Source organism: Myotis yumanensis, unplaced genomic scaffold (assembly GCF_028538775.1).
Source record: "Myotis yumanensis isolate MYYU_CA2020_CCGP unplaced genomic scaffold, mMyoYum1.0.hap1 SCAF_10, whole genome shotgun sequence".
Classification (NCBI taxonomy): Eukaryota; Metazoa; Chordata; class Mammalia; order Chiroptera; family Vespertilionidae; genus Myotis; species Myotis yumanensis.
In genome coordinates, this window is record NW_027223761.1 from 34,032,181 (window position 1) to 34,057,886 (window position 25,706).

The following is a 25,706-nucleotide window of genomic DNA, read 5'->3' on the forward strand; positions in this document are numbered from 1 at the left end:
CGAACAATTTTGTTTTGTCATTTTGTCACAACATTGGTGAGATACTATAGGAACTTGACTCTTGTTTATATCTATTAGCCTTGGGTAAAATTGGTTTCATTTTATCATTTGCTTAAAGTCACAAAACCTATTGACAACATAAGTGAAGGCTTACTCTAATGGGCTGCTGAGACATGGGGAAGATTGCAGAAACAGGGTCTTTGCGGGAAGAAGAAACTTTGGGCTTAAAAAAAAGTAGTGAAATTGCTGACAGTTTTACCAGTTTGTGTCTTCTGTCATTTGCAAACATTGAGATTTAACTGCTTGATCTCAAAGCAAGAGAAAAAGCAACTGGGAGCTACTTTAGATTGGGAAGACAAGGATGGCTTCTGTAACGAGGTGGCATTTTAGTTGAAGCCCAATGACAAGTAGGTTGGAACCAGGTTATAAAAAGCTTTATATACTATGCTACAGAGTACGGACCTTCCCCTTTAGGGTTGAGAAAACTATTGGTATTTTTTTTTTAGCAGGATATAATATGATTACACTTGTGTTAGAGTTGTGATTCTGTGTAGAGAATTAGATGAGATGGGAATTTTAAAGACTTACTAATAGCCCCAGAGGAATCCAGGATGAGGGAATACAGATGGAGACCTTTCTGATCTCTCGTGCCGTCCTTCAGGTGGTAGTTGGCTGAAGTGTGAAATGCAGAGGACATTCTGCAGAAGGTCTTTAGTCCTGCTTGCCCTGTGCCCTCCTCACCTCAACACACACACACACCCACTCCACACGTGGCTAAATATATACATTACCTACCACTGCTGCCCATATAGATCCCCTTATGCAGTAAGCATTAATTGAGTCTCCATTATATGAGGCCTATTTTTTTTCTGATTCTAACTATGGTCCATGGGCCAAATCCAGTCCATTGCCTGCTTTTCATAAATAGTTTATTGAAACATAGTTCATTCATTTATGTATTGTCTGTAGCTGATTTCACTTTACAGTATAACATAGTTGAGATAGCAACCAAATGGCCCACAAGCCTCAAATATATATTTATTTTCTGGCCTTTTACAGAAAATGTTTGCCAGTCCCTGGTCTAAACTATCAATTCTTGCTAATAGGAAGGAGGAAAGGGACTCGTAATAATTTCTAAGGATATTATGTCTTTGGAGAATTGCATTACCTGGTAAATGACCCAAAGTTTTCTAAATCTTACTAGTTAGTTGTTTTCAGTGATTATGATCCAAGAGAAGGAATATATAATTAGTTAGGAAAAGCTACTTTGGAATTGCCAATCTAGATGAACTGCTTGGTTGTTGGAAATAGCATTAAAATATATGGGGTTAAAATACTGGCTTTGCTTACCTACGTGCAGAAGTATCTAGGACCAGTGAAGCTGGAGAGCTCTACAGCTCTTTGTCATTTAACCAGAAAAGGAAAGAAAAAAACCAGAGCAAGATGAAAATGTGATTTAGGTTTAAGGAAAGTAGAAGGCAAATGTGGCAGTAAACTTCATCAGGTCATGAGGCCAGATAGTCCTGTGAAGGGAAGGAAGGGTGCAAGAGTGATAAGAATACACAGCTAGAGCCCAAGATGCACTAGATGACATAGCATTTTACTGGGGACCCATCCTTTCCATGCTCTTGAAGAACGTTTTATTGGTGGTTGGTGTAGTGAGTAGCTGAGAGAGGATGGCAGACAGTCATCAGTTCAACAGCCAGAAACTAAAATTCTGAAATAATTCAAACTAAGGAAATGGAATATTGGCCTTCCTTTGTTTTAACACATTTCGTACCGCTCAGGAGTTTTCTCGTGCTTTGCGCGCCATCTGTTAAGGACCGCTCATGCCCATGGAAAAAGGAGCGAATCTAGATACTTACATAAATTTTGTTTGGTCCCTCTTCATAGAGGAAAATGTTTTACGCAGTACCATACATTAAAAAAGTACTAGGAACTTTGTTTGTTTAATTGTTTTTGTAAATAAACATGTTATAATTATTGAAAAACAACACCTAAAGTGCATTATGATGATTTAAATAACGTGCAGTTTGCCCAAAAACGTGAGGTCCCTGGCGTATGTCTTAGAGATTTCTATGCCGTACGCAATGTGTTAATATCTGCTTGTTCAGGACCTACGGCAGAAAAGCCCTCTAGACTAAATTGGATGAGAGGTGTGGGGGGCCATTTATGTGGGAGTATGTATCTTCAGCTTCTAAAGTCCCTCTCTCCTCCAGGTTATCCTACCTATAAAGAAAAAATAAAGAAAAGGCCTGGGGGCCGCCCAGAAGTGATTTACAACTATGTCCAAAGACCCTTTATTCGAATGTCCTGGGAGAAGGAAGAAGGAAAGAGTCGGCATGTAGACTTTCAGTGTGTAAAGAGTAAATCTATCACCAACCTTGCAGCAGCTGCCGCAGACATTCCCCAGGACCAGCTGGTAGTCATGCACCCAACTCCGCAAGTGGATGAGCTGGATATTCTCCCCATCCATCCCCCTTCCGGCAACAATGACCTCGATCCTGATGCACAGAATCCAATACCGTGATGCCGATGTTCCTTGAAACCATAGCATGCTACTGTTCATGGTGACGTTGCACTCTCCTCATTCTGCACTGCAAGGCCACTCTCTTCATCATGAGATGCACATCATGTTTAGGATATTGCAGTGTAGGCTTTTTTAAAGACCAAAGGTAGCTGAATGGTTTTTAAAATGCATACAACTCTAGCATCCTGAGGTTCCAGTTATATAAATGTATTTGTTTACCAGTAGGTCTGTGAAATGGGTTCTTTGTATGGGGGACAGTCCTTTTTCACACAATTAGATCTTTTCAGACGTCAGATGTGGTGGTGGAAATTGGCAGCTGGGGTACTTTTGGTCTAGATTGCTATGTCACACCCCAGATAAAATGCAGAATATTACATAGTTGCACTTTATAAATGGTGGTTAAATGGAACTGTTGAAGCCATTTTTATAGTTGTGATGCACAATGTAACTTTAAGTGCTTCTATCAAAGTATTCCTTCAGTAAAATGTGTATAGTTTACTGCCCATGATGAGCAAAAAAATAAATATTTATCATTGGGCTTATCTGAATGATTAGAATGAGATTCAGTGCCCATATCTTAAGAGTTCAGTTATCTCCAGTGCCGGCTTCACCCTTTTAGAGTGAGTCACACGCAGGGAGTGTGAACATCAGGGGTGGTTTATTATCCAGTCTGCCTTACCCTTAATCTGTTCACAGATATTTATTTACTAATTTTTTTCATAAGAGTTATGGGTTAGGAAAATGAAGTGTTTGCTCTTCATTTACTAAATGATTGTAAACTCGAGTTTTTCATCAAAATAAAATTCCATTGTTTAATGTTTCTGATCAACTTTATAACCTTGACCATTTTTAGTCTCATAATTAGCAGACTTCGTGTCTTCATGGTGTCAGTATACTTGGAAAACAAAGCAGCGCATGGACTCAGATTTGGTATGTATGTGATGAGGCACTTAGATTCCCTACTAATCATAAAATAGATCTGAAAAGATGACATTTTCTAGTTCAGCCTGAAATACCTTGACTAGATCATACAGTAAGTTTCAGAGCCAGTTTCTGACACTAGTTCGGTGCTTTTTCCATTTTTACTCTGTATTATTACTCGTACAAATGCTATTTTTAAAAAATATTCTGTGACCCAACTGAAGAAGGAACCAGATGTAGTAGTCAGGTGCTTTGGGTCTGGGGTCACAATGTTGGGAGTCATCCAGCCGTGAGCAAGGGGGGTGGGGTGAGGTGTTTGTTATGTCTAGGGTTGAATTTTGTGTAACATCTGAATTGCAGCAATTTGGAGATTAACTACTTTAACAAAATAGCTAATCTTTTAACATAGGAACGATGCCAGTTCCAGAATTGGCATGGATCATCCTTAAAACCCACGGGAGAAAATTGATGAACCAGCCCTGTAGCATGTTTTTATAATTATTTGAAATGTGAACAGTATTTATAGAACAAGGGAAACATTTATTAAAAATATTTAACTGTCTAATACATTATACTTTAACCCATATTTATAGTAAAGGATTCTTACAAGGAAGAATAAACAGCTTTATGATACAATTAGTATAAGAAATATCCACATGGGGGACTTCTTTGTAGTGTAAAAACACCATACATCTGAAATGACCATTTGCATATAAAAGCTACCAATGATGCTTCTGTGCACAATGATTAAAAAATTCAACACAAACAGAATCCAAAATATACAATTAATGCAAGCTATCCACAGCTAGCCCAATCAATGATGAGGAAATACTGGAGCAGGCTTAGTTCCATTGTGTCTGAAGTTACACATAGTAAGATTGACTTGTATCAATGGCTCTGAGATGGCTTTTATGAAGACAGTACATAAAAGCTGTTCTCTCCTTACCCAGTAAGCTTCGCAGACTGTAAAGCTCCACCAGTAATGCACTTTGATACTGTAGCTGTTGCTAAAGCAACACGTAGTGTTTACAGCGGCCATGGCAAGTCGCTAAAGTCAACAGGGCCGCCCAGCCCAGCATCTGCTTCCAAGAGGCTCATTATGACAGCCATTGCTGCTTCATCATTACTGGGACTACTTGAGCCTTGATCGTTGTCTATCATGTCTATGCCTATATGAGGGTTCTCCCCTGTGGGAAGAGATAAAGAGTGGTTAGCGGTGATACCAAAGTGTGTTTACCTTAGTAAGCAATTCCTAAACACACATTTATCTTAACAGTAGGATGAGAGCAGCTCCTTTTGGTGCTACATTGCCTTTTTTTAATATATATATTTATCTCCTATATAATAAAAGGGTAATATGCAAATTGACCTAACAGCAGAACGACTAGGAATGACTGGTCACTGACACACACTGACCACCAGGGGGCAGACGCTCAATGCAGGAGATGCCCCTGGTGGTCAGTGCCCTCTCACAGGGGGAGCTCTGCTCAGCCACAAGCCAGGCTGACGGCTGCCAGCACAGGGGTGGTGGTGGGAGCCTCTCCCGCCTCCTCAGCAGCACTAAGGATGTCCGACTGCAGCTTAAGGCCTGCTCCCCACTGGCAAGTGGACATCCCCCGAGGGCTGTCGGGCTGCCAGAGGGATGTCTTGACTGCCAGCTTAGGCTCGATCCCCCCGGGGAGCGGGCCTAAGCCAGCAGGTGGACATCCCCTGAGGGGTCCCAGACCGCCAGAGGGCACAGGCTGGGCTGAGGGACACCCTCCCCTCCCACTCCCAGTGCACAAATTTTTGTGCACCGGGCCTCTAGTATATATATACTTTTTAAACTCTGGGTTTTTAGAGGGGAGAACCAACTTTTTAGAAACAGTACTTTAATAATAAAGATTAAAAGCATCTGAGTTGACCTCAATTTAATTTTCTGATATAACCAATTATAATGATGGAGTTACATAAGGAAAGAAATAGGAAGGAAGGAAGAGATTAGGAAAAGGAGATCTAGAAAGATAATTGTAGAAAAAGACAGATGGGATGGGAGAAGTGGACCCTTCATTCAAAATGACCTTTAATACCCTCTGAAACACATGCTATCACCCTTCTGGGCTTTATCTCTAAACCTCTGAAGAGGTTATGCCCTAACATGGTGGAGAAAGCCTGTGTGTGTCTAAGCTGCTGTAATCTTCTGAGTTCAGGGACAAACATGGATACTCCAATCAGAACTCAACTTGGAAGTAAAGTTTTAAAGAAATTTTAAACTTTGTTATCAAATTTATCTAGAACAAGCTTGTTTGGTACATTTATATTATTAAAATTGACATGTCAGATGTGTTGAAAACTTCTTGTCATGGAAATGAATAAAATGCCACTTACCAAGAATAGAAGAACTATCAGAATATGGATAACCTGGGTGCTCCTGAGCCTGCCCTGGTAGTAGGCCACTGGAAGGAATGTCTGGAGTCCCTCCATTTAAAATCTACAAACAAAAGTGAAGTTTTCACATCACCAACAGTTTCAGTCAGTATATGCTTACCAAGGACCATGCTGTAAAAAAGCTTCAAATGGCTTCAGTTTCCTATTGGATGATTGCAGACAAATTGTTAAAAATGGTCACAGTAAGAAAAAAAACTCTCCCCAAAACTTTTCTCATTAGATTCCGCCCACACAGGCGATTTAAAGGCTGAATAAAATTCCTAGAGCATTGTTACCTTGGGTCATGCGGCTCACATGTTTCTTTAGGGCCAAGGACTAAACCTCAGTGAGCCCAGCTGGGCAGTTCCCCTGTAAGGGAGTAAAACTTACAGCAACAGATGTTGCTGAAGAAGAAATAAGAGCCTGTTAAGAAACTGGGAAGAGGCACAGCTCAGGAATCACAAATGAAAACGAAGTACTAGAAGTAAATCTCTCCTCACCAGTTAACTACAGGTCCCGCTTCCAGTGACCAGTGGTTTAAGTTCTTAAGGCCCTGAAAAGCATTATTACTCCTCAGTAGCAGAATTCTCATTCTGTCTGCTTCCTCCCTCCCCCACCACCCACCGCTTCCTTTCCCACTGAGTCTCCTGGGAGAAAAGCACCTGGGAGAAGTATTTGGATGCAGGTGAGGGAAACTGGTAGCTCCTTGAATTTCAGGAGAGTCAGTGATTTCAGACCTTGCCAATAGGTGGCATTACAACTTCCTTATCTCTGCAGTTCAAATATTTGGTCTAGTGACCCCTTTATACAATTTAAAAAAGGACTTCAAAGAACTTTTGTTTATGTGGGTTATATTTATCAATGTTTAGTATATTTAAAGTTAAAAATGATAAATTCTTAAAATAATAAACCTATTACATGTTAACATGAATACCATCTTAATGGAAAATAACTTTTCCAAAATAACAAAAAATAAGTATCATTGATTTACATTTTTAAAAAATCCAGTGTCTGCCTTAGTAGAATTTGACAGGATTCTCATATGCTTCATTTAGTCTGTTTAGATGTGTTGTTTGAATATAGTATATGAAGGAAATCTGGTCTCCTAGTTACATAGGTGGAAAAGGAAGGTGTATTTTAAGTTTTTTTTTCAAATAATTGTGGAATTAATCTTTGATATTACATCAAAACTCAATAAGTGGAAGTTTCTCAAAAGATTAGCTGCGATGTGGAATCTGAAACCACATCAATGAAGTTTTTGTACTCTGGTTAAAATCCATTGGTATATCCATCTTAGGATGGATCTTTTAACTCTGCATGAATGTAAAACACCTTGCACTGGGCGCACTCTCTGTCCCGCGAGCATGCCTGCACCTTTTCCACCCCCTTCCCATTCCCCCACTGGTGGGCATCTCCTAAATTCTAAGGGACCCCATGAGACTGCAACCAGGGGAGTGATGGACATTGGCATCTTCCCAGGCTTAAGCCCTGAACCTGTCTCCAATGTTCCCCTTTCTCTGACTTTCCAGTGAGCTGACAGCAGTCCCTCCTGTTGCTTCTGTCCTAAGCCTCTCCTTGTTTCACTGCCCCCAGCGTTAATAAATGTATTCTCAAAATAAAAAATAACCTTGAGTTATTGGTCATTTGGAAAATACTGGTTCACTGTTATGCAAATCTTTCAAATGTTGACACATTGACACATTTCATTGTACAACATCAAAACATCCTAATTGTTAATACCTAAATCCACCCTAGCCAATTTGGCTTAGTGGATAGAGCGTTGGCCCTCAGATCGAAGGGTCTCTGGTTCGATTCCAGTGAAGGGCTGCACATACCTGGGTTGCAAGCTCAACTCCGGGGCACGTGTGGAGGCAATCAATCAATGTGTCTCGAATGGATGTTTCTCTCTCTGTGTGTCTCTTCCCCTCCCCTCCACTCTGTGTAAAAATCAATGGAAAAATGTTCCAGGGAGGGGTGGGGGAGGAGGGATTAACAAAAATAAATGCCGAAATCAGAAATATCTTTTAAATAGGTTCTTACTGATTTTTAGAGAGAGAGGGAGAGAGAAACATTAATGAGAGAGAATCATTGATCAGCTGCTTCCTGCAGGCTCCTACTGGGGATCAAACCTGCGACTCTGCATGTGCCCTGACTGGGAATGGAACTGCAATCTCCTGGTTCATTTGTCGACGCTCAACCACTGAGCCACATGGGCTGGGCAGAAATATTTTTTAAGTTTTAGAAAGCTGTCTAGCTCAAAGCAGCAAATACGTTTTCTTAAAATTCTTATTTTTGCTTGAAAGCTGTAATTTTATCATTGGCAACAAATACTGTCAGTTGTTTTCCTTGAAGTCACAGGTTCACTTCATCATCTTCAAGGAAATGTATGCATATACCTAGGTCTGAACAGCCATAGTTTACAATAGGAAACATAAGTGTTCTGTGAAGAAAGCCGTTCGTGCAGCTCAGAACTCACACGGTCAAAGGGGCTTTTCCTGAGACGGCTGCATGCGTTCTTCCTGACAGGTGCTGCACTAGTACTGGATTGAGTGCACTAGAGCAGGGGGCTGCATGCGTACTTCCTACTGTGTCCCAGTGCCAAAAAGAATTACTCCAGGGTTTTATAAAAGCCGTTATTTTTACTGCTTCATTAGGGCATTCTTAAATGAAACTGTCTTTAAAATTTTTATTGCTTTTTTCATTTTGAGTATATGGCAGTGAGAAAATACGACTACTGCTAGTGCAGTTTGGTGTCCCTGCCCTATTTTTGCAAAGGCACCAGCAGTTTTACCCAACATTGCTTTTGTACTATTTGTTCACATACCAACACAGTGAGAAAAAATAATCTTTTAGCCTTATTATGAAAAGAGTTCAGACCTTGCAGAGCCCTGAAAAGATCTACAAAAAACGTGAAGTTTTCACATCACAGATGACACATAAGGACTGGCTGCTTTGTGTGGACCTATTGCCTCTGGAGCCCGGACTCGCCTGGAAACAGGCTCACTTAGCCTCCCCTTCAGCTGAACCCGACTAAAACAACTGGCAAGCTAAACGGCTCATTTTCAGACCTGCCAAATTTGAAAGTGACTGGGAAGGGCTGGAAGCATTGTGGCTCTAGTGTACTGGTTACTGCTGCTGTCATTTTTAACTCTCTCTTGTTTAGGTGCTCGTATGAGTTCTGCTGTTGAGGACTCAGAATACATTTAGAATTTCTTCTCATACCCACTTGTATAAGCTCAAAGAAAAGGGACTTTTTTTTTTTTTTTTTTTCAGAAATGCTTTAAAAATACTTGGGGCTTTGTGATGCTGAACATGCTCTTTCATCTCTGGCAGTTACTGGTGTAAAAAGGAATCAGAAATCAAGAGACCCCAAGATAGTTTGGAACCAGACTTATTAAAAAACACTGGGCTGTTTCTTTCACACTGGGGGGGCCTAGATTTTGTTACCTATAAAGTTGTGAGGATAAGATGAAAGAATGTGCTTAAGCATTATACTGAATTGATACAGTGGGATTCCTGGTAGTACCAGGAAGTCAAGTGCCTAAAAGTTCAACTGAGAAGTAGAGGAGGGGAACCAGCCTAAAAAGGGGATCCCATATGGAGGAAGGACCCAGGAGTGCAACAGAACAGCCAGGAGCACAGCTGCAGCCCAGACTTCATCTCATCAATGCTATTTCTATGTTGTTAGCAAAGGCTAGGCACATTCACATATCCTATCTAATAATAGAAAAACATGGTAATTGACCATACCTTTGCTACACCTCCCATGGGCTAATCAGTGTGATATGCAAATTAACTGCCAACAAAGATGGTGGCTAATTTGCATACTGCAGGCAGATCCTGCTGGGCCGCCCCGCCTAGAGCTGGTGGCAGCGTGATCCCCAGCCGCTGGCCGCCCCAGGGGGAGATCCTGGCCTGCCGTGTGCGGGGCAGGGTGGGCGGGGCCGGTGGCAGTGCAATCCTGAGCCTCTGCCAGCCCCAGCATGGGATCCGGGCCTGTCGTGGGTAGGGCGGGCAGCAGCGAGATCCCGGGCCTGCCATGTGTGGGGCGGGTGGCAGCACGATCTGACTGGCTGCCCGACCCAGTGCGGGGTCCAGGCCTGCCATCTGCAACTGGGGGAGATGGGGCAGGCACCACAGGATTGGGCATGCCATCTGCCACCAGGGGAGCGGGCCTAAGCTAGCAGGTGGTTATCTCCCAAGGGGTCCCAGACTGTGAGAGGGCACAGGTTGGGCTGAGGGACCCCCACCCTCCCCACCCCCCGGCCAGTGCACAAATTGTGCACTGGGCTTCTAGTCTATAATAATAAAAGTGTAATATGCTAATTAGACCAGATGTCCTTCCGGATGAAGCCAGGGCTGCGAGGAAAGCCGGTGCCAGCAGCCGGGGGAAGGAAGGCCTACTCTTGCACGAATTTCGTGCATTGGCCCTCGGCCCTCTATTTTATATATAATAGAAATAAAGTTGCCCTGGCAGAAGATACATGTCATCGGTGGCCCTTGGGGGGCGGGGGAAAGATCCTTTCAGGGCTCTGCAAGGTCCAGAAGATTCATAGAAGTGAAGCTGCCCTGGTAGAAGACACAGGAGTCCTGACCTTCCCTCTTCTCACCAGTGGCCCTGCCCCATCCCACTGGCGGCACCATAGCTCCTGCTACCTGAGCCTTGGAGGAGCCCAGTTTTAAAATCCCACGTCCTGCTTCTGCTACAGTTTGTGCTTTATTAGTCCCATCTATGTAAATTACTAATACTCTTTCTTTCTCTATGTGTTCTGGAAGATAGGGGAAGACTGTTTAAAGATGCTGGCTGGCCCTTGAGTCAGCCTAACATTATTAACATCAGACACCATAAACGGATTTATGATTTACAATGAACGTGGACCTAGACTTGGAAATTCTCTGACAAAGATGAAACAGATGAGTGGTTTCTAAGCCTATTTACAGTGTAGCTTTGTGAGGGGGGTGGCTGATGAACTGCGTGCACCCGTGCTGCCACACCACAGGAAACCCAGGCGGCGGATCCCCAAGCCCTGCAACTGCAAAGGCATGGCTTGCCTTCTGAAGCCCTGCTGGTAGCATCACTATTTCCAATCCCTGCACTAGACACTAATGGTGTTTTCGCCCTTGAAAACTCCTGGCAGGTAATTGGATAGTTCTCTGTGTGTGGTACCCACTAATCCTTCCCTCATGGGAGCTCTTGAATTGCTCCCTCAATGCAATGGACTGATAACTCCCCACTCCTTAGAATAAGCTCTCTACTTTCCCCACTCACAGGCAATTAATCCTTTAAGGATGCCAGCAAGCCACCCTAACTCCACCAGTATGCTTTGTACCTAGCCTCACAATCGTCCATTTGCTCAAGGAGGAAAGATGTTTCAGCAGCCACAATTGTAATTGTATACTCTCATCCCAACATTTCAGAACCTGGGCAAGAGGCTCTCTAGATTAACAAGGGCCTTACCTTCTTGCCTCCTGGGGAAGAGGCATCAGGGGGAGGTGTACTTGTGATGTTCAGTGGGCTGGAGCCACAGCTGGAAGGAGAGGACCCTCTTATCCTGTCAGAGAAAAGAGGAGTTAATTACATTGCCTTTCCCTTTTTTAGAGAGGGTGTGTGTGTGTGTAAGATGAAGGATGAATTGGCAAACTTTCTGTAAAGGGCCAGAGAGTAACTACGTTAGGCTCTCTAAGTCACAGTTACTCAACTCTGTCATTGTAGCTTGAAACAGCCATAGATCATTTGTAAATGAATGGGTGTAGCTGTATTCCAAAAGAACTTTACATAAAAAAACAGGCAAGCTTGGCCAGTATGGCTCAGTGGTTGAGCATCGACCTGTGAACCAGGAGGTCATGGTTCGATTCCCGGTCAGGGCACATGCCTGCGTTGTGGGCTTGATCCCCAGTAGGTGGTGTGCAGGAGGCAGCTGATCAATGATTCTCTCTCATCATTGATGTTTCTATCTCTCCCTTCCTCTCTGAAATCAATAAAAATATATTTTAAAAAATTTTAAAAAGCAGGTGATAAGCTGGATTTATCCCATAGACACCTAATCTAGGATGCAGACCCTGGAGTCAAGCATCTCACTGACAAAGCCCTTGGATTATGGTTTGGAATTCAGGGTGGAATTTCAAGTAAGTGGCCAGTTTTGTTTCCTTACAAAACCCAGATCAAGAGTAGGAGGGAACTTTAGAAGTTCAGTCTCTATCTTTGATACCATGAACTAAACCCACAGCAATGATTTATCTTCTTCCCTGCAAACACTGTTCAGCCAATGAATACTCTTGGGACACGGAGGGTGCCAGGGTGCTCAGCCACACCGAGAAAGTAGCTCTGCAGCAGTAGTGGTCATCTTCTAAGGCAGTGGTTCTCAACCTTCCTAATGCCGCAACCCTTTAATACATGTTGTGGTGACCCCCAATTTCATTGTTACAAATTGAACATAATTAAAGCATAGTGATTAATCACAAAAATATGTAATTATATATGTGTTTTCCGATGGTCTTAGGCGACCCCTGTGAAAGGGTCGTTTGACCCTCAAAGGGGTCGCAACCCACAGGTTGAGAACCGCTGTTCTAAGGCAATAGAGAAATGATGGTCCTTCCAGGCCCTTCTCAGCAAGTGTATTTCTCAGCATAGGTGTACAGAGGGGAAGACTTAGAACCATAAATCCACATACACTTGGCAGCTGCAGGACCTCAGGAAAGTGGCCATGGCCTGGTGCTGAAGCTGGAGTTGAGGCAGAGTATGGTGGCAGCTTCGTGGCCACCAGGCTCCGAGCTCCTCATAGACGAATGCGGCTTTTGAGCCCCCAGGGACCACTCTCACTGCCCAGCAGCCTTTTGGCGCTTGGCCTGTACTGCCTAGTTCTGTAGATCTGTGAGTGAACAAGTTTTCTTTCTCCTGGATGATAAGCTTCTCAAAGGATAAATCTATATACACCTTTAGGACACACAGAGGCCTACTAATTGCTTACTGCAGAGTGCTGTCTCCACCTTTTCTTACCTCTCCCTGTGAAACCACTTTTTCCCAGGTTCCCCATCTTGGAATTGCCTTTTCATTGTTTCTTGTTTCATCTTCAGTATCTAGTCCTTATATTATTCATTTCTCTTTCGGAGAGCATCACCACTGTAGGATGGGCCTCGTTCCTGGGTTATCAAGCATGCTCACCTTCTTCTCCTCCCATTTCAACTGACTTCCACAGTGCTTACCAACACCTGTTCAGCATCCCACAATGAATGGGGTGTTATCATTTTCCAGTGTAAACTACTCAGCACCACTTCTTAGTGATATGAGAAATTTCCCATCAGAGCTCTGTGGCTCCTTTTTACAAAGAGACTGCCCAGTTAGGTGGCCAGGTTCCTGACCAATATGCCACTCATGTGCCCACCCAGTATGTGCCTGTCTTTTCTAGAAGCAATGCCTACCTTCATCACAAACCCAAGCTTCAACCAAGTCCAAAATCTTCCTTGCCTGCTTCAGCCCATGCGCTTCCCCTTTTCTCTATTATAAAGAAAACAGGCTTCTCAAAGGCTGCGAGATCATCAAGGTCAAGGGCTGGTTTACCCTGTTGTTGGATGGTCTCAGCCAAGCACAGGGTATGCAGTGGCTGATGGTAACCTGGTCATCGCTGACCCCACATCTCCCTCCTGAAATGTCATCCTTCTTTCCTGTTGGGTTGGAACAGAACAGCTACCCGCTGGGTCAGAGCCCCACTAGAGCCAACTGGAACATAGGGCCAGCCCCATTCACCTGCAAATCCAGTGGCAGCAAGAATTAGCGGTCATTTTTCCTTTTCCTATGATTATGTCCCATTACATTTGCAGGACCTGGTTTCCAACTCTCCATTCCCCAACTTCAGATGGACTCATAATAACTACTTCCCTCTCAATGACTGCTCTTAGAGACTTAGACTTCAGTAACAATTCTGAGCCCTCTGTCAGTTTCTGTGCCAGGAACTGTCCTGAGTTCCCCTCACGATCCCACAGCAATCCCTGGAGATAGATATGCCTCCCTTCCACGGCCTAAGTCAACAGAGACCAAGAAGCTAAGTGAATCTCCTGAGCACCACCAAGTACCAGTACAGCAGTGATTCTCAACCGGGGTGCCCCAAGAATTTTTAAGACATGCGATACCTATTTAGTCAGAGCACTTTTTCAAATAAAAAAATGACAGTCAACACAACAATAGCTGTCCAGTGTGAATGAATCAAAATTATACCAATTTTTTTTGTTAGATTGGCAAAAAATATATTGTTGTGGTGTGCTGCAGAATTTTAGTCATTAGTTATGTGTGCCACGAGAAGAAAAAGGTGGAAAATTGCTGGAAGTAGAGGTCCAGGACTCACACCCGGGTAAACTTCCCCGTCGCTCCTATGAAGGAGAAGTCCTGCCCGAGGAAGCTTCCATCAGGAGCTGAAGGGCCTGGTCTCCACTACACCCAGGCAGTTTTGTGATCGGAGAAGCTAATGCTTTGAAAACCAGATCTCGGCTCTCCTGCAGTCCTGGGGTGCCAGTGTTCCCCGTCCTCACTGGGAAGCACCCTGAGCCATACACCAAGTCACTAGAGAGTGGAGCCTCCCACGGAGTTCCCTTTAGCTCTGGGCTGTTTGGGTTTAGCCTCTTTATTTAAGGCAGGATTTCTCAGTCTCAGCACTATTGACAGTTTGGACTAGAAATTTTTTTTTGTTGGGGGTGGGGTGGGGGAGAGGCAATTCTGTGTACTGTAGGTTATAACGATATACACCCAATGATGTAGGATGTTCAGGAAGCAGCACCCTGGCCTCAATCCAGGGATGTTTAGTAGCAACCTCCCACCCGTTTGTGACAACCAACTATGTCTCCAGAGATTATAAAACATCCTCTAGGGGTGGTGGGGGGTGAGAATGCTCTGGGCTGAGAACCACCAGTTTAAGGGAACTAGAAGCTGCTACTTGCCTGTGGATTTCCATGATTTCCTCAGCAATCATTCGACCTATTTTTCCTGCCCCAGCCCTGGTTCCCCCTGGAATCCCTGGGACAGTGGGGTGGGTCCTCTTCGGGCCACCTACAACAAAGGAATCTGAGAGTGAGAAAGGGGAAACCGAGGAAGAATCACTACTGTACGTTAAATTACAATCAGTTCATCCCATGATGCACTTGAAGTTCAACCTGAGGGCTGTGCCTTAGGGCTTATGGTTAGAACCATCGCTTGGCAGGAAAAGGCTCAGGTTTCCTTTCAGGTTCAGAGGCAAAGCACTGAAGAACCCAATTCCCCTCCCGGCTCAGCATACCCTCACTGAATGCACCGTGCTGCACAGATAAGGCAGCTCCCTGCCCTCGAGGCTCACAGCCTCTGGGGTGGCAGACAAGATGAACAGTGGCAAAGTGGGACAAGTTTGACAAGTAGGCATGAGGCACCCAACTCATCTTGGCCAGGGGCAGCTTCCTGAAGATTTCAACCCTGAGCCGAGTCTTGAGAGAGGGAGCATACATTAGCTTGGCAAAGAGGCAGGGAGGGGGAAGCATTCCAGGCACAGCAACCAGTAGATGCAAGGGTACTGAGGACAACACTTGGGAGACCACTCCAAGAGATTCATCGTGAATGAGGTTGAAGCAGTGATGGAGGAAATGGGGGAGGCGGGTACCGGTCAGACCATGAAGGGCCTTGGATGCCAGACTAACAGATTTGGACAGATGCACAAAGGAATCAGGAGCACCAACGGACCCTACACAGAAAGGCAATGACTTAGATTTGGTTGTTAGACAGTCAGCTGCATGGAGGATGAACTGCAGTGGAGGATGGGGACAGGCAGAGTGAGACGGGTTAGGAAGTTACCAGGCACAGGGGAGAGGGTGAAGGAGTGGCAGTGGTGATGAGAGGTTTGAGACAGAAGAGGCAGGTTCCATGTTCAGACAGAAGGGAGAGCAGGAGACAAGGTTTCTGGCTGAAGCAACCAGAGGGGCTTGGGGAGAATTGGTTGGGATGTGCTGACTTCCTGGTGCCTTTGGACTCTGGGTGGTCCTTTCCAGGAGGCAGTGGAGAGACAGACCTGGAGCTCAGCGGGGCCTGGATGCACGTCACCCATGGAGGGGGTCCTGCAGAGCACGTGCAAGTGCCCACAGAGGACATGGCAAATGTGGAGAGCAGGGGGCAAGGCCGAGTCCTGGGAGGGAGCCCGGGGGCACAGCACCCCCCTCCCACACAGGGGCCTGTGACAATCATGAAAGAGCACGTCAGTCGCATCACAGCCAGCGGGCAGCACGAGGGAGGAGAAGCAGGAGAGGAGCCGGACTTTGCTATTTCAAGAGCTTCCCGGACCCAGCAGCCTCCGGAAAGACAAAACCAAGTTCCTGGTATTCCAGGCTCAGAGAGGTGAGAAGACCGTGTCCTTTGTGCTCATCCTCGCGAGGCCTCCCTTGTTCCACAGAACAGGGTGGCTGGGGACCCCAGGTACGAGAGGCCTTTTGTTCACAAGCAGCTTCTCAGGGGCGAGCCCGATGCTCTGGGCAATAGTTACCTTCTCCAGGGGGCAGCATGCCGTCCATGCTGTGGGGGGACACTGTGAGCTGCGGGAAGCCTGGGTCCCTGCCTTCCAGGACGCTGGCTCTGTGAACATCCCAGCAAGAAGGAAACGTGAGTCAGGCCTGCTCAGACTGTGCACCTTTCACCTTGGCCAAGATGTCCAGTGTCCACTCTGGACCTGGACAGGCCAGAAAATGAAGTGTCTGTCTGAGTGAGTGGCCCAAAGGTCTCCTCGCTGAGCGATAACACGATGGATGGCATCCTGGCCTTTGGCCTCACTGCCTGGGGGCCCTTCTGATCAGTGGTGACTGCAGCAGCCCCTGCCCCAGCTGCGAGCCTGCTCCCTGCCAGCCTGCACTGCACCTGCCCTAGCCCCTCGCTCAGCCCGAACCACAGGTGGGGGTTTGGACACCACAGGGAGGGAGATGTGGGGAGCGGCCCAGCCAGAGCGAAGGTCTTTCCCTTCCCTGCTTCTCTAGCAGGTGGCATTCCAGCTGCAATGCTCAAGCCACCAGCCTGGTGGGCACCCCCTCAGCCAAGGCCAGTCTGAGCTGATGCCTATGGGAGCCTTCCATGGACGGCCAGCCCTTCCCTCAGAGATGCCAGCAGAGCCCCGGGTGAAGGGTGTGCAGAATTCAGAGCTTGGCTGCTTTATCTGGAAGGAGGTGGTAAGGGTTCCTGGAGCAATGCCACAGGCCTGGGGCCTGCACGGTGTGAGCACTAAGCTTGTCCCCTGTTAACCCGTTCGGCTTCTGCAATCCTGAGGCTTCACAGGGTATTAGCAGTTGGCACTAAAGGATGTGATACTGGCTGTGACTGCACCCCTTTCCCTGGTAAGGAGCCCAGGGCATTTCATGTTGAAGCGAAGAAACTTCTGACATAGGAGAAACACTTACAAAACAACAGTGTTGGTTGAGACAATGTATTCTACTTCCTTGGTCCAAGGGTTCATGAAACTGAACCATCGACTCCGCAGTGTGATGAAAGAACCATCTTTGATTTTAAACTTATAGCAGTTAGTTGTAATCTTTTCTCTCGTCTGTAAAACTGCAAATGCAAAGAAACCATGAACATTGTTGTTTCCTCAGGTCAGGGTATGAAACGCACCAAATCCTAAAGCATCGGGCTCCAATGCTACCTCTCCAGTAAGCCAAGGTCGTTTCTAAGGGGCTGACTCAGAGCCTTGCGATTCAGTTGTGTGTCTGTCCCCGTTTCCCAGTCTATGAGACGATGGCTCCAGGAAATGCCTGGCTGCACTGCAGACATCGGCCAGAATCAGTGTTGACATGGATACCAGCTAACGAGAAGGCGTGGTGCAAAGGGACCGTGTTTTTCTCATCTCAAAGCCCGAGGCAGTACAGCACTTTTAGGACATCTTCATCCAGAGAAGTCACTCACCTATTCGAACCTATTCTTTTATGTAACAAACATGAAACGAGCACCTTTCATGTGCCAGGCCTGGAGATAGGAGACAGACTATGACACTTGCCCACAGGAGAGCAATGAGGCAGCTATGCAGAGGAGGAGACTGGGGCCTTGAGGGATGAACAGAAGTTTGACAAAGGGAAGAATGCAGCAGTGCCCAGTCGTGACAGGGCCAGGGAGGCGGCAGGGGACAGTGAGATGGTCGGCGCGGCTGCGCACAGGCCTGGGCAGGCAAGGATGGGGGGGTGAAGCTGAGGAGGTAGGTCGGGGCCAGGTGGTAGAGGGCCTTGAATGCCTATCAAAGGCATTTGGCCTGGAGTGTAAAGGCGAGTTTTAAGCAGAAATGGGACATTGTCAGGCTTGGTCTACCACAGAAATGGGTTAACTATGGACGGAAGAGGGACTGGGAGCAGAAGGGAGGCCTGTCAGCAGGCTCTCGCAATTAAAAGGTGGGCACAAGGGCCCGAACCAGGACAGTGGAGGTGGCAAAAGGGTCCTCTGTGGACATTCACGTCTGAGGTGAATGAACCGATCTGGTGGACGATAACGTAAAGGAAGGGTCAATACGGGTTTCTCTCTGAGGAGGCTGCATATGTGGCGTGCCATTAATGAAGAGGAAAAGACAGGCAGCAGTGCAGGGTTTTATGAAAAAGAGAATTAGAACTGTTGGGCCACACCAAATCTTTAGGGGTCCAGGTGGATCCTGTGAATAAGGGATGCCCTCTGGAAATCAGCCGGACCTCTGTCCAGAAACGGCTGGGCAGGCAGGGCTGGGTTCTGTAGGGGATGAACAGGGCCGGGCCACCAGCCTCCTATCCTCACAGATTCTTGGCCTCGAGGCCCCTGGGCTGACTGACGCTACAGCCCTGGGGGAGATTTCCCGGAAGACCGTGTGGAACAGTGCAGAAGCAGGGGCATGTAAACTTAACGTCCTCTGTGCAGCCGGCTTACCTTGCCTGTGACATTCTGCGAGATGGCCTATGTCATCTTGGTGAAAATATTCATAACATGATGTGCCTAGAAGTTCTTGTGGTAAATATGCCAAAATAGCTGTTGCCCTGGAAGGGAATATTAAAATTTAAAAAAGCCAGGCAATTACTCTGTGGAGATTTTATTTATATGTACATATATGTATGTATACATGTATACATGACACATGTATGTATGCATATATGACAGAGTCAGCCCTCTGAAAATCACCCACCCGGCTTTGGCCTTGTTCTCATATATATATGTACTTCATGCAACTGAATTACACTAAAATTATAAAAACTGAGGGAAAGAAAGCAAAGAAGCCTTTCCAAGGGGTTGCTATAACAAGTAATCAGGTTTTGGGAGGTTTAAAAATGGTAACTATATTAGTTAGATAAAAATGTGGTAGAAATCTACACCCCAGTGCAAAACTTATCCATTTTACTGCCAACTTTTTATCAGGAAAACCAAACACCAGAAGGTCCAGCAGCAGGAGCCATCAGGACCTTGGAAAATGTCTTCTTTCCCCGCACAGAGTGACTTTGCAGGAGCCTGAAAATGATTAGCCTGCGAATATTCTTAAGAGGCAGCAGAGGGCAGTGGGAAACCTGGGACCGCTGGGCCTGCAGCCCAGGTCTACTACCAACGAGTGCAAGTCCTGGAGGAAGCCAGGCTCCAGGCTGGGCCTCAGTCCTCCTCCATAAACGATGAGATGGACAATCAGTGCTGTCCACCAGAACCTTCTGTGATGATGGGAACGTTCCATATCTGAGCCAAGAGCCACATGTGGCTACTGAGTACTTGAAATGTGGCTAGTGAGCCTGAGGAGTTTAATTTTAATTGATTAAATTAAAACTTGAGTAGTCACATTAGATTACTAATAGCCTCAAGACTATTCTTTTCCAAGTCCTAGTTCCCAAATTCCCATCACAGGAGGGGTCCGGGAACATCCCACAGATGCTGTGCCTACGGGTTCTCTGGCCACGGGCATCCAACCACCTACTTAACTAGCTCCACACGCCAACAATGAGAGGAAATCTCTGCATTTACGATGATATTCTTATGGATCTCAGATTTTAGCAGCGACCCCATCACTTCCTCTGGCTTTATTCTTAGGAAAGCCAGCTTGTTGCCCTTGCCCCATGGTCTCTGCTTTACTCGGGGTTGAACTCCCCATTATCATTCAAGAGTAACATGCAGGCGCTCACCTCTGGTCTACAAAAACAAACTTCCCGTCGATGGCATGCCGAGAAACATATTCCATAGACTTCACCCTGATTTCCCCGTTCACCGGTTGTGGAACCACGTGAGAATGCAGCCGTCCTATTGCGACAAGGCAGCTGAGATTACACCCCTCGTTGTCCTGCTCGTTGTCTTCGTCCAGCCCCATCTTTGTGGGTGGCCAGCTTTTCAAATAGCCGGTGCTGTGGATTGTGCAGAAGCTTTTTCGATCTGCTAGAAAGCAAAGTCCACGGTTAGTGGCAGTTGCTTTGGGGGACGGAAAGGAAGACTGAAAATTAACTACCATCCAGTGTCATGTGTGTTTAGTCAAGCTGGTTAAACCAAGGGAGAGGTATGAGTCTACCTGGGGAAAGGAAGGCTGCCCAGAAACACAACGTGGAGGCAGATCAAGAAGGATGGGCTCTGGCTCAGGGACGAGGATGTGCAAAGACTGAGGATGTGCAAAGGCTGAGGATGTACAACGGCACAGAGCATATCCGGTACAAGAAACAGCACGGAGCTCTGTGTGGTTCAGTGAAAGGGAATGGCTGGGGGTGCAGCTGGAAAGGCAGGTGGGGCCTTGGATTCTTTGCTAACAATTGTGCTGGTCTTTTCTCATAGGAAATGAAGATCTCCCAACAGGATTTAAGTGGAGAAACAGCAAGATCAAATCAGGGTTTGGAGGCTCTAGAAGCAGAGTGACAGGTGAACTGGAAGAGGAGACCAGGAGGAGGAGAATCACAGCGAGAGGCGAGGGGTGCGCTGGGCAGGGCCCTGAGGAGGCGACAGGGGAGGATGTGGGAGAAACTGCTGAGAATTCCTGGGATTTGGTATGATTATCCAAGTATTTAGCATGAAAGAAAGCAAATGAAGATAACTTGATTTCACTTTGGGACATAGTAAGTGTGGAGCACCTTGGTCAACCATAAAAATCCTTGGAGTGTGTAGCAAGCATCAGGTCTGTGCTAGTGACTGGGAACTGTAGAAACCAAATCCTGTTCAGGATTTAACTTTTCTTCAAGAGCAATGGGAACAGCCAAGGATTTGAAGTAGGGAACCGATCAGATTTGTATTTTAAAAAGGTCTTTCTGGCTGCTGTGTGGAGAGATGGAAGGTGTGTGGGGTCTGCTTTACAAAGACAGGGGAGAGCTGAGTGCAGCCTGGATCTAGAGATAGTGGTGAACGTGGAGGTGGATAAACAGTTCAGATACCTTTTGCAGAAGGAATTCACTGTGGCAGGGCTTTGTGACTGGGGTGGGGGTGAAATGGGGTGAGAGGGTGCCTCTCGGGTTTCTAGTATGTGCAGCTAGGTGGATGGCGGTTTACATTTTGCTGTATTATTAGTTTTTTGCTGCTATTTATATCAAGGAGAAGCTCAGGTGGTTACTTTTACATCTATCATGTTTAGAGATGCCCTTGAGATATCTAAGCAGGTAGATTTAATAAGCAGTTAATTTATGAATCTGGAGTTCAAAAGAGAAGTCTGGGCCAGAAATATAAACTTGGCGGTTATTGACATATAAATGATATTGAAAGCTAAGGGATCACCTCTGGATGGAGCAGATACAGAAAAGAGAAGGTGGCCCCAGACAGGCGAGGAGCCCGCAGCAGGAACCAGGAAGAGAGGCTGGAGTGGCTGAGGGTGGGGAGACGAGAAAGGGGTTTCATGGGATCTGAGGAAGAGAACACTTTAAGATGGCAGAAAAATGAAAAGTGACCTTTGCATTCAGCATGAAGGTCACTGATGAATTCAGCAAGAATAGTTTTGATGGATGGGTGGGTTGCTCAAGAGGCAGTTAGAATTGTGGATGGGAGTATTTTTCCCAACCAATGACAACAAGCAGAATGTAAGCAGAGGAAGCCTTCCCACAACTCTGTCGCCCTGAAAGCCCATCAGGGCTTCCAGCTCTCCCTGCCCCCCTTCTCCCACGTGGTAGGTAGCGGGCAGCAGGGTCCTGGCTGCGGTCCTGGGACTTGCCGCTCTGGCCAGCGGGGAGACGCTGAGCCAGTGCCCTGCTGAGCACGCCCGTGTAGAAGCGAGCATCACCTGGGACAGGAGGTGGCAGAACTGTGAAATGGTTACCTTTTTTCTTTGAGCAGGTGGAGGGGAACTCCTTGTCTTCAACCTTTACTGAAGGCCTGTTACACTTCATCCTACAGAAGAAAGAACGCCGTGCTCCAGAACATAATCGAGATGGCCCAGGGGTTATATCTGTTTTAACTGGGAGTCCAGCTGCAAATCAATACACAAAACGTGATAATCTGAGAGCAGTGTTGTCTGTCAGGAGGGGAGTGTGACCTTGAAGAAAGCCTTTTCTTTCCTGCCTCCCTGCTTATAGCGGTGACATGAGAATAACATTTCTCCTCAGGTTAGGCCTTAAATGATGCCATATGGGTAGGTGTGTGGTCTGGCAATGTTTCTAGGTCACCTGGAATGCAGCCCCTGGAGGAATGGACAGGGTGCTCTGGGAGATAAAAAGAAACAGCACAGGGTTCCTGTCCAGCAGGAGCTCAGGGCTGAGAAGGGGAAATGGAAGTTCATCATGAAAACACAGGGTGATGTATGATTAGTGCCAAGTGAATGGCAGACACAACCCGTGCTTCCCATGGGAGGAAGAGCATAGGCTGGGACTTGATGGGCAAGATTTGGATGCGGAAGTGGAAAGGATGAAGCAGAATACTCTTAGCTTCTCAGTCCAGATCCCTGGACCCCACTTAGGTCTGTGCTGTCCAGTTCAGCAGCCGCCAGCTCATGCAGCTGTTGCACATCTGAAGCACAGGCATTCTGGCGGGGTGTGCTGTGCGAATCCACACAGGATTTCAAAGACTTAGTACTAAAAAAGGTAAAAGATCTCATTTTGGATTTATTGGGCTAAATAAAATATAGTATTACAATTAGTTTTACATTTTTTACTATTTTTGATCACAAATGTGACTCATATTTGTGGTCTGCATTTATGTTTTCACTGGACTGTGCTGTGTTAAACCAACTGAATTGGAGTCTTGGGGGAGGGGGCAGCGTGACTGTGACCTTGACAGAAACACCAGCTACTTATCACTGCAGAAGCTGCTGCTGCAGATCCTGTTGGGGCAAGGTGCGCCCACTGACCACCACAGGGGTCAGGGCCAAGGCTACTGCCCAGGGTTCCTCCTGGTCTTACCTCCTGCAACCTTCCTCCCACACTGCCGCCTCTGATCTTCCCAGAATGCCAGTCCGAGCCTGTCCCACCTGGTCAGAGCCCCTCCGTGTGTCCCCACAATGGAGAGGCCTTCGTATCCCAGCCCTCCCCTGCCCATGCATGTTTTTTTCCAGCAGCATCAAGCAGCCGCATGGCAGGCGCCACACCTCTGCACCCACCCACAAATCATTTCCTCGGCTCTCTTCCTCTCTTTCTCACCCGGCAAACATTAATTCATCTTTTCAAACCCACTGCAGTTGTCACCTACACAGTGATGCCTGTCCCAGCGCCCACATGAGAATTAATCATCCGCTCTCTCTGCCTGGCACCACTTCTGTGGCTGCACCTATTATGCAGGGAGCTGTCTGACTCCTTGTCTCCAGGACTGTCTGGTAAGAACCTCAAAGGTAGGGGCCAAACACCATTCATCTCTTTCTCCTCAGGTCACCAAAACGTTGCAAGGGCCAGACTATAAAGGACACGTCGCGGAAATTGCATTGTACTTTTAGGAAGAAGAGGAGTGCCTTAATGAAAAGGATAGTTTAAAGGAGATTCCACTGGTGGTATTTCCCTCCAGGGATTAAAACAGGGAGCTTGGAAGCAGGAAACTGGTTAGGCCATGACTGCACTGGGCCAAGATGTGCCGGGAACTGTCCCATATGCTTTATGTATATTAACGTGTCTAATCCTCGCAATAACTCAAAGACAAAGGTACTATTTTGCAGATAAGGAGGCTGAGGCACAGAGAGGGTAACTAACTTGCTCAAGGTCACACAGCTGGCCAATGGTGGAACCAGGATGTGAGCATGACAATCTGACTCCAGAGCCCACATTCTTAACTGCTGTAGTGCACAGCCTCCCCTGGGTCTAAAGGAGAAGAGAACTAAAGACCCTCACACAGGAGGCAGGAGAGGATGCAGGAACAGGAAGCTGGGGGAGTGTGCACAGTGGTTCCACTGCTGCAAGAAGGAAGCCAGGAAGGGGAGCCAATCTAAGGAGGAACCACTGTAGTCAGAGAAAACTAGCTACATTTCATTCCAAGTTTTCTTACTTTTGTGAGGCTGCATGTATACAACTCAGATAAACAGAGATAATTATTTTCGGGGAGAAACAAATCAACCTGGTGTGAGACCTTTAAACTTAGGGGCATATAACTGATTCTGAATTCCTAGGGGAATTTCCGGATTCTTAAAAAAAAAAAGACTGAAAATCAGTCTGGCCCCGTGTGCTCAGTGGTTGAGTGTCGACCTATGAACCAGGAGGTCACGGTTCCATTCTCAGTCAGGGCCCGGGTTGCAGGCTCGACCCAAGTGTGGGGCATGCAGGAGGCAGCTGTTCAATGATTCTCTCATCATTGATGTTTCTATCTCTCTCTCTCCCCCGTCCTCTCTGAAATAAATAAAAATATATTAAAAAAAGACTAAAAATCAAAAATAATAAAATCGAAGTAGTTGTTTTTCCTCTCAATGAATTTGGACATTGAGTGTTTTCTTCTTTATGTAAACAAAACAAACACAAAAGAATGTACATAATTCCATTTTGCCAAAGATAGGAGGGAAGAGAAGGGACCCACACTCTTAACTGAGTGCGTTCTGCGGTCTCTGGGTGTGCAGTTGCACGGCGCTGAGGAAGCAGCAGCCTTCTCTGTACTCACTTTTCGCATCGATGAGGCGCTCCCGGGGGGCCGTGTCAGAGGAGGAGAGCTGCTCCTTGACTTTGGCAATGTCTTTAGGATGCAGGTAGTCAAACAAACTCTGGCCAATCAGATCATTCTGTGTGCATAAAGTATCAAAAATGACAAGTCACCAGCATGTAGAATATAAATTACCTAAGTGCTTTCCCTTTATGTTGTATTTTAAGCATGACAATTTCAAACATTTCATATGAGAACTTGCACACGTGCATTTTGTCTAGATACGGACATTGGGGGGTTGGTTCTGATAACACAGGTGGGGAAAGGGCTCAATTACATAAATAGTTCATGTTCCTTGAAGACAAGAATCTGTGCATTCCTTTTTATTTCTGATGCCCACAAAGTCCCTTCTGAGATCCCTGGGGGAGGACTGTAGGCATGGGCTCTGCCTCTTGCTCCTCTAAGTCTCTCTGTTCCTAAGCAAGTTGGGTCACACCGAATGCTTCCATAACCTATTCTGTTAGCAGAGATAACCTTTTTGGAAGACTAAAACGAGTAAAATATTTGGAAAACATGAAATTTACTTTAATTCTAATTCATACAAGTGTTATTTTGACTCTAATTCTGCCCAATCCAGTGTTCATGCAAACACCAGCATGCCAAGAGTGACAGAATGAATGAATGAGTGAATAAAACCTCTAGGGACACAATAGGTGAATAGCTAGAAGCTTCCATAAATGTTATTATTTGATCCTACAAACATTCCCAGAGGGTATGGATCATTACAACCAGATTTTAGAGGAAGCTGAGGTTCAACAGAGCTAGTAAGTGGCATGTCACTGAAAGCACAGCACGGGTGGGTTCCATTTCCCTGTTCTCTGGTATTGTATGATCTGCCTGCCCCTCTTCCTCCACCTCTGCCCC

General features: G+C 46.2%; 2 protein-coding genes across 14 annotated transcripts in view; one reads left to right on the top strand and one right to left on the bottom strand.

Annotated features, from left to right (window-relative positions):
• BTBD10 (BTB domain containing 10) overlaps window positions 1-3,072 on the top strand; it is a 60,580-nt gene extending 57,508 nt beyond the window's left edge. For all 5 annotated transcript variants that reach the window (XM_070428289.1, XM_070428288.1, XM_070428290.1 and 2 more), the window contains one exon: window positions 2,220-3,072. In XM_070428289.1, coding sequence (XP_070284390.1) covers window positions 2,220-2,530 — 311 coding nt within the window. In that variant the 3' untranslated portion in view covers window positions 2,531-3,072. The remainder of the gene's footprint in view (window positions 1-2,219) is intronic.
• A 920-nt stretch (window positions 3,073-3,992) lies between these two features.
• Window positions 3,993-25,706, bottom strand: part of BMAL1 (basic helix-loop-helix ARNT like 1) — a 105,118-nt gene continuing 83,404 nt past the window's right edge. For 5 of the 9 annotated variants that reach the window (XM_070428279.1, XM_070428281.1, XM_070428283.1 and 2 more), the window contains 10 exons: window positions 24,804-24,921; window positions 22,054-22,203; window positions 19,958-20,204; window positions 18,729-18,835; window positions 17,249-17,399; window positions 16,348-16,436; window positions 14,786-14,894; window positions 11,316-11,409; window positions 5,819-5,921; window positions 3,993-4,638 (listed from right to left, as the gene is read on the bottom strand). In XM_070428279.1, the coding sequence (XP_070284380.1) occupies window positions 4,478-4,638; window positions 5,819-5,921; window positions 11,316-11,409; window positions 14,786-14,894; window positions 16,348-16,436; window positions 17,249-17,399; window positions 18,729-18,835; window positions 19,958-20,204; window positions 22,054-22,203; window positions 24,804-24,921 (1,329 nt within the window). In that variant the 3' untranslated portion in view covers window positions 3,993-4,477. Of the gene's footprint in view, window positions 4,639-5,818; window positions 5,922-11,315; window positions 11,410-14,785; window positions 14,895-16,347; window positions 16,437-17,248; window positions 17,400-18,728; window positions 18,836-19,957; window positions 20,205-22,053; window positions 22,204-24,803; window positions 24,922-25,706 lie in introns of those variants that run through there. The other 4 variants (XM_070428282.1, XM_070428284.1, XM_070428280.1 and 1 more) reach the window with 2 other exon arrangements.